The 13,881-nt window shown below is 35.4% G+C and overlaps 1 protein-coding gene across 5 annotated transcripts in view; it reads right to left on the bottom strand.

Annotated features, from left to right (window-relative positions):
- The window catches only part of CDH18 (cadherin 18), a 995,271-nt gene that overhangs the window by 61,733 nt on the left and 919,657 nt on the right, over positions 1-13,881 (bottom strand). For all 5 annotated transcript variants that reach the window (XM_053201933.1, XM_053201935.1, XM_027074610.2 and 2 more), the window contains one exon: positions 806-942. In XM_053201933.1, the coding sequence (XP_053057908.1) occupies positions 806-942 (137 nt within the window). The remainder of the gene's footprint in view (positions 1-805; positions 943-13,881) is intronic.

The raw sequence follows: 13,881 nt of genomic DNA, 5'->3' as shown, positions 1-13,881 counted from the left end.
TAAATGAACCCACTCATGTATTCTTTATAACACTCATTTAAAAGTAATTAGTGAATGCTTATTTTCAAAGAGAATATTATGCTGAAGAAAATTCTCTAAATGGGAGCCACTTGAGCTAATTTTGCAGATGTCAAAACATAAAAATTCAGGCAGAATATAAAAAGCTGGGGTAGTCTAATTATTGATTGGTAACGGGGGACATTATAAAAGTACATAAACCATAAGGAGCTATCACCCCACACCCACTAGAATGATTATAATCAAAAGATACATAACAATAAATATGGGTAATAATATAGAGAAATTGGACCCTCCTAGTGCTTTTGGGAATGTAAAATGTAGCTGCTTTAGAAAACAGGCTGGCAGTCCATCAAATAATTAAATACAGAGTTTCCATATGACTGAGCTATCTCACTTCCGGGTATATACCCCAAAGAAATAAAAATGTGTCTAGAAAAAACTTTCAAATGAATGTTTATAGCGGCATCTTTGATGTTAGGCAGCCGTGCAACCCACAGAACAAGCCTCACGACTAGGAGGCAAACCAAATACTCTGACTCAGGGATGGGGAAGGAGTGTCCTGTGATGTCAATCTTCCACCAGTACGCTAGGATTAAAGTAAAAAAAAAATATGAGATTTATTCACCACATCTGACAACGAGTAACTGCCTCTAATACGTTCTATACACTCTGCTAGATGCTGGCACCACAAAGAGAAATGGTGAGAGCCCTGCACCCGAGAAAATCTCGGTAGAAATCGTCACGTACAAGTGACATCTTTTTCAGGGCACATAAAGTAGCTTACCAGTTTCTGAAGCAGCAACTGTGATGTTGTACCACGGAGTTTCTTCTCTATCAAGAACCTTTGTGGTTCTGATGGTTCCAGAATTGGCATCGATGTTGAAAACTCTGTCATCTTCACCACTGTGGTCAATGAAGTATCTAGGGAAGGAAAGAGATAATCCTTCCTTTTACACAATGATATAATGAAGACAACAAATAAAACTAAAACAAGGGCAGTATTAAACCAGATATATTCAAATAGTAAATGCACATGTTTCGTTTCTATATTTGCCTCTTGAGATTTGCCTGGCAACTTTATATTTGCATAGAGTTGACATCAATTATTTTTTTCTGTCAGCCCTTAATTAATGTTTAGTCTAATTACTAATTCAAATTGAGAAAAACACCCTTCTGAATTTCAGGAATACAACGGTAGTTACTAAAAACTACCTATAAATGGGTATGTAATAAGGGAGAGATGAAAAACTGCCTCTAGGAAGTCTATAGTACCTTGGAAGAAAAAAAAAACACTAAACTATGTTCTTTTTTTTGACAGAGAGAGAGAGAGAGAGAGAGAGAGAGAGAGAGCGCACATGCAGGGGCAGAGGGGGAAAGAGAGAGAGAGAATGAGTCCCAACCAGTCTCCACACTGTCAATGCATAGCCTGATGTGGGGCTGTATCCCATGAACCATGAGACCATGACCTGAGCAGCATTTGGGAGTCAGATGCTTAACCTACAGAGCCACCCAGGCTGACCCTAAAAACTAAACCCTTAGTTAAACTTTCATTTCTATATGTACAAAATGTTTAGGATAACAGGAGATGTCAGAGATTAGTTTATACCGGAGTTTCATTATAGTTGAGATTGAAGAGAAATACATAATAAAAATGAAAACATTTCACTTAACTACCATAGTATCTCCATCACCTAGCTACCTTGTTTAGTGAAAAAAAAAATGAGAAAGCAACTGAATGGGAGGTAGGTCACATTATTGGCCACAAATCATTCCTTCCCCAATGCATAAAAGGTTGTAGAGCTCTTTCACACTAGATTTGGTCTCCAGCTTCCTTTAGCAAATTGGTGAGCACTGAGTGTTGTAAGTGTTGAATCACTAAATTGCACAGCTGAAACTTATATTACACTGGATGTTGACTAACTGGAATTTAAGCAAAAATTTCAAAAAAAAATCAAAAAGAAAAAAAGAAAAGAAAAAGAATGAGTTGAAAGTGACGGTGTCCTGTTTCGTATTTGGGGCAAGATTTCCGGAGACGTGGCATATTCCTCCTTATCCTCTGCCACCGACACAAAAGGAACATGGTGGGGCTGGCTGATCCACTGATCCCAGAAAGAAGATGAGAGACACAAAGACAAGGTTGTCCCCCTTCAGGGTATACTGCCTGCTAAAGCAGAGCTACCTAGTAAATGAGCGGATACAGGATTGAATGCATTGGGGTTAAAAGAGCTGGCAAACACAAGCCAGGCTAGTTACCTTGATCTTCAGCTAGCTCAGACACACACACACAAGAGGGCTATAAATATCTGCCCCTGAGTTTTGGAGTTTTACATTATCCAGCAACAGTTTATTAACATGAATGTGAATTAAAAATATAGACAACAATCATATGTTTCAAACTATTTCTAGAACTATTTAAAGAAGAGTGTTTTCTCCTCTCCTTAAATTTCTAATACTTCCCCCTTCTTCCTTAACTTCAGCTTCAGTAACATTTCATCCAGACCTGCGGAATAAAAATGAACTGATTATGTACAAAGTACCACGGGACGAATATTTTCAATACAAGAAAGCAAAATGCAAGTATCCAAATTAAAGAAAGAACTTGATTTGGTTAAAAAACGATGTATGTCTCACTGGCTAGGCAGAAAGGATGAGAGGTATGTGGCTGGGGGTAGGATAAGCAATCCATGTACAGTATGGTGGATAGTTCTTACCTTTTTAATTTTTTTTTCAACGTTTATTTATTTTTGGGACAGAGAGAGACAGAGCATGAAGGGGGGAGGGGCAGAGAGAGGGAGACACGGAATCGGAAACAGGCTCCAGGCTCTGAGCCATCAGCCCAGAGCCCGACACGGGGCTCGAACTCACGGACCGTGAGATCGTGACCTGGCTGAAGTCGGACGCTTAACCGACTGCGCCACCCAGGCGCCCCAGTTCTTACCTTTTTAAAAAGGCAGTGAGGGATGGATAGATAGATAGATAGATAGATAGATAGATAGATAGATAGATAGATATAGATTGGTAGATATATATAGAAAGGTAGATATATAGATATATATTTTTTAGGTTTACTTATTAATTTTGAGAGAGAGAGAGTGCACACACACATGCGCGGTGAGCAGGGGAGGGGCAGAGAGAAAGGGAGAGAGAATCCCAAGCAGGAAGCAGTCAGCAGGAGCCCAATGCAGGGCGTGATCTCACAAACCCTGAGATCATGACCTGAGCCAAAACCAAGAGTCAGACTCTCAACTGACTGAGCCACCCAGGCACCCAAAAGGGGAATTGTTAAACAAAGGATATCATGCACCTATTTATGTACGGGAAAAATCATAGTGGCTACTTCGACTCTTAGATTGCAGAAAGTTAACAATTCAGAAAAGAAATAATGTTGTCTTGGACAAAGGTGAAAAAGGGAAGAAAATGGAAAGAACTGTATAAAATAATGTTATGTATTGGGCACAGACTATAGAATTTTTATTGGAAGGGCAATGACTTACAAATGACTTGCTTTTCATGTGGTAGCGGTGGTGGTGATGGTGTGCGTGTGTTTGACCTAGCATGTAATTGATAAGCCTATTTATGGAGCTGGATAGAGGTAGGGGGGCAAATAACTCCCTTTGGGAGAAAAAGAATTTGGGAGAAATCAATGATTTTGACATGCTATGCCTTAGAAGTCAAGTAGATAAACGTGTGGAATAAAAACAGAGAATTGGCTAGGAGTGTGGAGTTCAAGTGTGTTTTCTGAATAGGAAATATCCATTTGAGATATATAAACCTAAATTGAAGCCTAATTTAATCCTGGGAACAGTATAATTTCATCTGGGAGAGAACTGTAGGAGAAACATTAAGTGAAGTAATCAGCACTACAGCACCCAAACTTTTGGGCTTAAGGCAGCCCAGCATCTGTACATGAGCAGGTGTTAGCAAAAGGAAAGGAACAGTCTAGGAGAAGAGACTAAGTGGGAATGGGGTGGCACAGAAGCCAAGAAAGGAAGGTATTCTAAGTGAACAATTAGAGTGAATTCTATTAAGAGGCCAAGTGAGGTTAGTAAGGGTTGATTGGATTTTGAAAGATGGGCATCATTAGTTAACTTGAAAAGAATATCTTCAATAAAATATAAAGTATGTTTTTTTTTAAATAGTGGACTCAAGAGGATATTGAATATGAACATATGAAGCCCCACAGTCATGATACTTTACTGGATACCGTCATCCAAGAATAGAGATCAGAGAAAGTGCTGCCATATATCATCAGAGAAGTGGTTCAATATTTTTTTTTCTTTTATTGGGGATATTAAGCACTGTCTTTGCTGAAGGTAATGATCCTTTTAAAGAGTGAAATACCTAAAATGGTAAAATTTATGAGAAAGTGAGCGGGATTGGGTTCCAGAGAACAAATACAAGGATTTCCATCGAAAGTAACAGAGACACTTCTTCCCTTTTAGCATGAGGGAAATCTCAGAAGTTTGGTAAATACATAGGATAGATGATTGTGATGGTGGAAATATTTCAAAATTCACCATAGTTTCTGGACCAGAGTATAAATGTTGAAATACAACTCCATGCCTTTAATAGGTGTAATGTATGTAATGTAATATAACAGAATATGTAGAATTTAAGGCAAAGGTGTGAAACCTTGTAACAACCTGTGGGTAATCCTGCGCACACATTATAGAAGATTAATAGATCATGCAAATCAAAACTGTAGACCATCCTAAGAACACTAAAAGAGCCAGAATATAACCCTTGTAAACTGTGTTATCAAAGCAAGAAATAGACCATTTTGCATTGACTGTTCTAATAATAACTACATGCTAATTGAAGAAAGTTCAACATAATGAAGGCATTTAAACATGAAGAACAGGTGAAAAGCAAAACTGATTTCAGAGAAAAGGTACGAAATCCAGATGCTACAGAACAGTGGGGAAGGGCGATGTCATTGGGCTTTCCCAAAACATTAGGTCATGGTACACTGAAACTGATTTTGACTTGCATTCACATCACAAAAAATTCTCATAATATTCTTTGTCCAGAGGCCTGATGCTGAGGATGAGGGCTGGATTGCTTAGAAGTGAGAAGTCTTGTCACGGGAAAGGAATACTTTTTTTTTTAATGTAATCGGTTGGAAATCTGGGTTATTACATCATCTAAAGTTAGTTGTCATTAACCTGTCTTGAAGATACTTTCCATGTTTATATACCCTAAAAACAGTGATTTCTGTATTGGAAAGTCAGACCTAAAATTAAAACATATTCAATTGCAAAGTTTTCTGCAAAGCTCAGATTACATTGTTATCAACACATCCCTATGAAATATGGGAGAACATGCCCCATCTTAGAAATCTGATCACTTCAGGGGCACCTGAGTGGCTCAGTCGGTTAAGCATCCGACTTGGACTCAGGTCATGATCTCACCGTTCGTGGGTTTGAGCCCCGTGTCAGGCTCTGTGCTGACAGCTCGGAGCCTGGAGCCTGCTTTAGATTCTGTGTCTCCCTCTCCCTCTACCCCTCCCCTGTCCACGTTCTGACTCTTTCTGACTTTCAATAATAAGTGAACATTAAAAAACAATTACAAAAACAAACAAAAAAAACAAACAAACAAAAAGAAATCTGATCACTTCAGAACTGAGCCGTCAGTCTGGGGAAAAAAAATTGGATTTCTGTTTCTAAGCTAAATTAAGACTATAAAATGCATTGTCTCAGTATCAGGATAATCTGTTCTCTTTTAGGTACCCCACACAGAGCTTTGTAATGTAAATGCTAGCATTAGTGATTAAATACTTTCAGAATAAATATGCCCTTTAGCTGAATTAAATATATACATAAATATATTTAAATATATATATACACATATAAATATACATACATTTATATATATAAATATATATAAATAAATATACATATATACATATATTTATATATAAGTATATGTATATTTATATGTATATATATATATATATTTAACTTTTATTTCAAATGGTAGGTACAATGCTAGGTATGTGTCTTCAGTCTCATGTTATTTACTTCGTAGCTTTCTATGTGTCCTGACTCTCTTGGGAAATCTACAGTATAAGGGCTAGATATTAGGGGATGCTTGGATGTTGAGTCTTGCATGTGGAGTTGCAATTGAATTTCAACTCAAGTAGAACTAAATAGTTCTGCTTTATTCTAGCCTTGGATTTCTTCCTGGCCACACAAATACAAGCTCAGGAAAAAAAAGGAAAATGTGAGAAAAAAATAAACGATTTACAACTATTTGGGGGATTAAATGTAGAATCATTCAGTGCTAATTATATAAAATTAAGAAGTCACATGGGTCCACGAAACTGTTTACCAAATAAAAATAGATGAAAATATTCTCAGTAGGTAACTTTTAAAAATATTTTCATAATAACATCCACTTGTTTCCTTTTACAAACCTCTAAAAAGTCAACACAGCATCTTAATACGTTATGACGTCATATATAAATATTTAGGTGTTTTCAATGCTAATGTTAATTTGGCATTTCAGGGATATCCAACAAACAGAAAATCAAGTAGCCATTTGTGTAGACGATGTAAATTCTAAATTGGGATTAATGATAAAACTTGAGAAAGTAAAGTTCTGAGAAGTATTTTTTTTTTAATATTCTAGTCCATTGGTATAATAAAGTAACCAGTGTAAACTGAGACAAGAGTATATGTAACTTGGCAAGATGTTTAAATATATTTTTCTTCAAATTCTACTTTCTCTCTTCATCTAAGACTATACCAAGATGATATATTTAAGACTTGAAGGAAACACACATATACGAGTTATTTACAAAAGCTATCTAAAACGAGGTAAAGAAAGGTCACATTCATGGAGCTTTCATGGTGTGCCATATTGTGCTTTAAGTGTTAGTTCACTGCAAACTGAAAACAGTTTGCATGAGTTGGGTACTATTAATAGCCCTTTTTTTTACAGAGGAAGAAACTGAGGTATGGAGTGATGAAGAATTTTATCCAACATCAAGGAGCTAGTTAGGGCAAGAGATTAAAATAGAATATAAGTACATTAAGTAATATTTGCAAGCTCCCTTTAAAAAAGAAGTAGGCAATATTTAAGGCTTTATTCATTCAAAAATATTTCTTTGAAGGAGTACAAGAAAGGAATGAGGGATATTCAAAGAGAGGAAGTAAGAACTGGAGATTACTTAGACATGATTTAGTTAAGCAAACAGACAAGAAAAAGAAAAGAAATTATTTGCAAACTAACATGATTGATGCTCAGAGTTTAAAATCAGACAGAATAGTAAAATTCTAAGCAATACAAGACTTTAGACATGGTTTTGATCAGTCTTGAAGGGTAAGCATTAGGGAGAGGTACATTATGGATCATCGAGAAGGTACAAAATTTAAAACTAAGAGAGAGAGAGACACAGTGAGATATTTTAGTTCTGGTTGCAAAACTGGGTGGCACTTTTCAGACCACTATTCTTCTGGTATTGGCTACTAGCCTAGCAAGAGAAAAAGAGAAAGAGAAGCTTCCTACTGTCGCTTGTAGATACTATAAAGAAAGAAGTTCTTTCCTTCACCCATAGATTAGTGCTCCAATCAATATTATTGCCCTTACACATAGTGTTACACTTGAGTAATAAGAGCTTACTTTAAAATAAAATATATTTGTATTTATAGCATATTTATATGATTTAATCATATCTTCAACTAAGCCAGTGAGAAAATGGAACTGCTCTCTTTGTAGCAGAGGTGACTAGAGGTGTTTGGTGGGGAAACTTAAACTCGCAATGCATTTTTAAAGGCTAAATGAATAGATAGGCTCTTGAAGATGCACAGATAAAAAAGAAGAATGTTGTAGGGGCTTTTCCCAAGAACAAACTTCCCAATTTCCATATACCTTAGAGGCAATAACCTCTTCAGACCCCTTGAAAACATCTATATGCTTCTACTCTGTGTACAAGCTGTAGGTCCTGGCCTTGATTTATTCAGAATGCAAAGATGAACTCTTTGGAAATTTGTTTCTAAAATAGATCTAGCATGTGTGAAAATGGTGTTACACAGTAAGGAAATTAACACAAGTCTGGAAACCAAGTGAATGATGTTCATCAAGCTAAACCACTTTTTAGCTCTATAACTTAATGTATCACCTGTCTGAGCTTTCTTTGTAAGCAAAATGCAGATATGACCTACGTCATAATTTTATTGTGAGGATCATACAGGATAATATTTGAAACGATTTTATGTTTGAGTATCAAATGATAGGCCTCAATAGAGAAATTTCATTTGTTTTAATGCCTTTTAGGAAGGTTTTTTCTCTTGGAAACCTTGAGAAAGTTCACAAACAGGAAGTGTTTTTTTTTTGTTTGTTCTTTTCTGTTTTGTTTTTTTCTGGCAAAGTGATGTAAGCACAACAGGATCTGAATAAGGATTATTTTTGAATGAAGAAGTTCCTCCGCATAAATAGCAAGAACTGCTGTTTGTTTCTAAAAGATCAGAAAATTAAATTATTCATAATTCCTTACTCAGTGCACATGAGTCATTTTATTTGGAAACTATATGAGAGTAAAGCTCTTTTTTCTTTCACCCATAGTAGCATAGGTGTATGACTTTGCCTCATAAGTGAATGAATGAACTAATCAAACTAACCGATTATTCAACAATATTAAGGAGGCCCCGTTAATACCTAAAGTGAAATTAATTAAGGCATTCCATAGGAGTCTTTACTTCATTTATATACATTTGGTAGAAATAGTCAGTCTAATGCATCATCATATTTTACTTATCTAGAGCAGTATGTTTTCATATAGAGATAATTTTTTATGGATTCCTAATATCCTTTATATATACATTTGAAATTTGTTAGAATCATGCAGGAAACAAACAACTTTTTTTTTTATAAGAATGAGAGCTTAATTTATTTTCCTCTGTGATCGAGAGATATCTAAATACTGATAAAAGGACAGATCCACTTTTACTTCCCACAGTATTTCAATGAACTCATAGTTCTGGATATTATCTCAAGCTGTAATATTGTGACACTCCATAGTATGTCTAGTTAATTCCTTGGACAAATATACAGACATATGTGGTCAAAGGGGTAGTAGGAGGGAGGAAATGTTGAGACAGATACAAGTTTTACTCTAATACGATGATTATGACGCACCATTGTATCCCTACCACCACTAAATGCTCACTGCATCCTTAGTGAAATTATCACCAAGAAAACATCTATATTCAATGCTACTTGTGAAATTTTATGATCAATGATCAATAAGATGCTGTCTGTGAGGAACTAGTAATCTCCTGGCTATAGACTAGAGTAAATACAATTTAAGCTTATGCCAGCTAAGATTTCGCCAGTAGTCCTTAAGAACCCTCTAACTGGACCAGTTCCCTAGTCAAACTTTAACTAATTTCCCCCTGGCACATAAATGGCATAGGCATAGGAGACAGGCATATGCATAGGCATAATGCACATTAGGCATAGGAGATTTTCTTGCAAAGTTGCCATCATCATGTACAATTCTGGGTTATAATTTTTATCCCTACAACTACCTTCTTTCCTGTCATACAACATATGCATCATTTCATATTTCTAGTAAATACGTATTCATGAAATAAGTAAAGAGAAAATGCATTACACTGAAATATGATGAAAGTTCATTATTCAAATTAGAATTTACGGACCAACAAATCTGCAGACAAGTTACGGCCACAGCAAACAGTGAATCTCAGTAATGATTCCTTTTATTCAAGTATTTTTCTTAACAGAAGCAACTTTAAACAAACTACCCAGTTCGTCATCTGACACTCAATTTCCCTTTGATTATGTAGGCATAGACTCAAGATAATTATTAGTCATGTTAAAGTGCACTGGAAAGTTATTTTTCATTTCAATAATAAAATTTCGGTCCTCAGAGGCACCTATTACTTTCATTATAGTCTGTCCATTTCACTCTAAGAAATTAATTTAAAACTTATGTAATGGAAATCTATTTTTACAGTGATTTACTTAGAGAAACATCAGTTGGCTTGAAGTTTAGGAGACCTCTTCCTGTTGCCATATTTTAGATACTTCTAGATACAGAATGTGAGTGGTAAAGCAAATTTATTTGAAATTTTTGCCTCCCCAACAGCAGCTTTTGTAAGTTTTACTGATTATGATCAATAGATGGGATAAAGTTTAATCAATATACACCCTGTGGGATATTATAGTGATGTGGCTTCATCTTTAATTTAACCAAAAGTCACACATCTGCAGGATAGCTTAGATTCATTAAAGGATTTAAGGTTCCTGTAGCTTACTCTGGAGATACAATTTACTCCACAATCTACACATTCAGAAAATAATCTTTCTGAAAAAAAAATAAACACAAGTACCATTTGCAACTTCATAGTGTGTATTGTGATCAATAAAATGGGGAGCACATATAGCACACATATACTTTAGAAAGCTTTTTAACTTCCTTAACCAAAACTTTGATCCAATGAAACAAAACTATCTAAAGAATTAAAATCTCTGCACAAATATGATGCTTCCCTCTTTTATTCATGCCTCTACGTAACTGAGATATCAGAAATTCCAATAATCCTGAGTTTTAGAATGCTATGGAACCATGATAAGCACTTATTATTTCTTTGAAAAATTTCTATTTGGGTGTTTTGTTTCCAGCCAGTAGACTAGCACAGTGTCACTAAGCCAGGGTTTAAGTTTTCATTCCAGGGCTAAATGAGTTACACAGGCCCACCCAGAAAATAAGTTCTTCTTCTGGGGTCATGACTGTGATTTGGAGTGGTTGCCACCACAAACAAAACTGTTAGATAAATTTGGGCCCCCGACTGGAAAAATCTGCAGGAGTCTTCTGTATCTTTATTGAAGCATGGTCAAAGTGACCACATTCTTATCCAGTCTCTGTGATTAGTTAGCTCTGTGAATCATTCAACCTTCTTAGTCTACAGATATTTGCATCTATATGAGAACAGGGTCCTGTCAGTCATCTTTAGGTCCCGTTACATTCTCAAGTGTCATATTCACATGACATTTAATAGTCAAGTTATTAGTGTAAATGTGCTAACTATATATAACATGATACAATTATAAAACACAAGTCATGGACAAAGACTTCTGATTTTAAGTGGGAGCTTGCTTTCTCTATCTCTGCCCTGTTTGCATGAAATGTCCCTAATGAGTTGTCTTTGTATTAGAAGACTATAATAGTTTTGATGAGGGTGGATGAGGGCTTGCTATTAATGATCCAGGTAAGGTATTCTTGACTTATAATAAGCTAAAGTTTTATAAATAAATTTTGCCTGTATAATAAAAACCCATTGTATATCAGATGATATTTTTCACATGAATACATTTGAAACATATTTTCTGCTTATTTTTCATCTTCCTTCCATGAATATGAATCCTACATGCAAGCCTCCATCAGTATTTTTTTGACTCTACTTTTCAACTTTGCAACATGACTTTGTCATTATTTTGAAATATCTCTTATTTTTTGCTGTTATGGCATTCCAAATTAATGAAGTATTCCTAACTCCTATCTCATCACAAACTATGTGAAAATTTAGAAATGCATAGGAAAAACAAAGGCACCATTATAAGGATGCAGTAAATATACAGGAAGCATTTGTTCACTAAAGCTAGAACTAAACTCAAAAGTGACTGAACAAACACTTCAGCTATTTTAGCAATTTTTTAAAAATTTGGCAATATTTCCAAGTCTGATCAAAATTTTCTTTTGTTTCTTATATTAGCATATAAATAGGCTATTGTTCCTAAAAAGTGTCATGCTGAGCATTTGACACGATTATGCACAATTAATATTTCCTTCTGGTTGCTTTACGGTTATTATACACAGAAAACATTAACAATTTTAACAATAAGGTAATATACAGATAAAATCAGATTATGAATCACAGTGGAAAAGAAGGAAAGTTGGGGGGACTGTACTTATTCATATAAATTTACACAAAAGCTCTTCATTCTATGAGAAATATTGAGGACTTCTGTAATTTTCTTACTGTTGCACTAGATCAAGTAGCATATGTCTTAGACTTTACAATACGAGGAAACTCTAAAACTAAGAAAAGTTTTGCTTCTGAGATGCTAAGAGTTAAAATGAGACTCGACTGTCTTCAGTATTTCTTTTCCTAGCGTGTGAAATGCATCCACACAAATACAAGATGGCAAGTACTGGAATTCAATCAATGGGCTTTCTAAACGTGTAATCATCTGCTTCCTACTTTATGATATGTGACTTCTGTAAATGCAGTTTTTGTTGTTGCTGTTATTAGTGGTAAGTTGAGATATATGGGAGGCCACATACTACTGCTTTTAAAAAAACAGGGTTTTGGGCGTAAAGTAAAACTGGATCTAAATTTGGAGTCGGCCACTTTATCACTGTGTGAACTTGACCAAATGACTCAACTTTCTGAGCCCTCAATTCTTCGTCTGTAGAATGGGATGAATAACATAGACACTTTAGGTTTCTTTCAAGAGCATTTAGCATGCTATTTAGAGCCCCTGGCCCACAGATAGCAAGCAAAGAACAGTCACTATTTTTAATGTGCCATTAAAAGGTTACATGATATAAGCTCACATTTCTAGAAAGCTCTCTCACTTCTCATGTCCAACATAGGATTGTTCATCTCTCAGTAGCTATTCAAGAAATTCATAAATTCCATTTGTAATACACTGGAAAATGAGTACAGTCTGTTTAAATCAAGGGTTTCTACATTGCTAGTAAATAGCCTGGTCCTGATTCTATTTTTTTAAAAGTGATGGTTATATTGCTGCAAATTGCACATTCTTGTTTTGAGTTAAAAGAGACAAAAGCTAGACATGGTATGTTCTTAGAAATCTGGAGAATGTTACTAATAGTTTAGAAAATGGAAACACAAAGACTGAAGTCAGGAAGCTTTTCACCAATGCCTGTAAGACTCACACTCCCTTTCATTATCAATTCTACAAACTGGGAGTTAATTGCATTTCAGGGCTCATTGCAAGATACATCTTTTCAAAGTGCTTTCCTTAATTAGTACAAACATTTGGTCCCTGAGAAAGGTGGAAGTATAGCTTGCTTTTGTGTTTGTTAATGTTTTCTGTCTTTTATTCACTGTTTACACCTAGAGGCCCATGTGAATGACACATTTTTATTAAAATAAGGAATAAATATTATGCAAATTATGCCCCCAAACAGCAGCTATGGAGTCTAATTATTTTAAGGCAGCTTTGGAAGGATTCATTTTAGTTTTCTAACCAAAACAAAGCGAAAAGAATAATGTATATGTTAATGGCTTCCTACATCTCAATATTAGCATTTGGAGACAATATACCAATCATCTTTGCATCCCAGAAACTGGGAGAATGTATCTAACATAGCAAGTGTTCAATTAAAAGCTTCTAATAACATAGTGCAATTACTGAGGCAATCAATAAACTTATGGTGCAATTATTATATATAAATAATTTCTTTATTTAATAAAATGTATATGCTGAAACATCCACATGGCTATGCATGTATGTAAGACATACATACTGATTTGCAGTCCTCAAATATACCTTTTCAGAATTGCTTTCCAGGAGTATAATTGGTCCTTCATTTTTCTTTATTTTTATTTTTATTTTTAACATTTATTCATTTTGGAGAGAGAGAGACAGAGACAGAGACAGGGCATGAGCCAGAGAGCGGCAGAGAGAGAAGGAGACACAGAATCCAAAGCAGCTCCAGGTTGTGAACTGTCAGCTCAGAGCCCCACGCAGGGCTTGAACTCTCGAACTGCGAGATCATGACCTGAGCCGAAGCCAGACACTTACCCGACAAAGCCACCCAGACACCCCTTTAGTCCTCCATTTAAAATGAAAATATATATATTT

The sequence above is a fragment of the Acinonyx jubatus genome, chromosome A1 (genome assembly GCF_027475565.1).
Source record: "Acinonyx jubatus isolate Ajub_Pintada_27869175 chromosome A1, VMU_Ajub_asm_v1.0, whole genome shotgun sequence".
Classification (NCBI taxonomy): domain Eukaryota; kingdom Metazoa; phylum Chordata; class Mammalia; order Carnivora; family Felidae; genus Acinonyx; species Acinonyx jubatus.
This window is presented reverse-complemented; position numbering and strand designations above follow the sequence as displayed.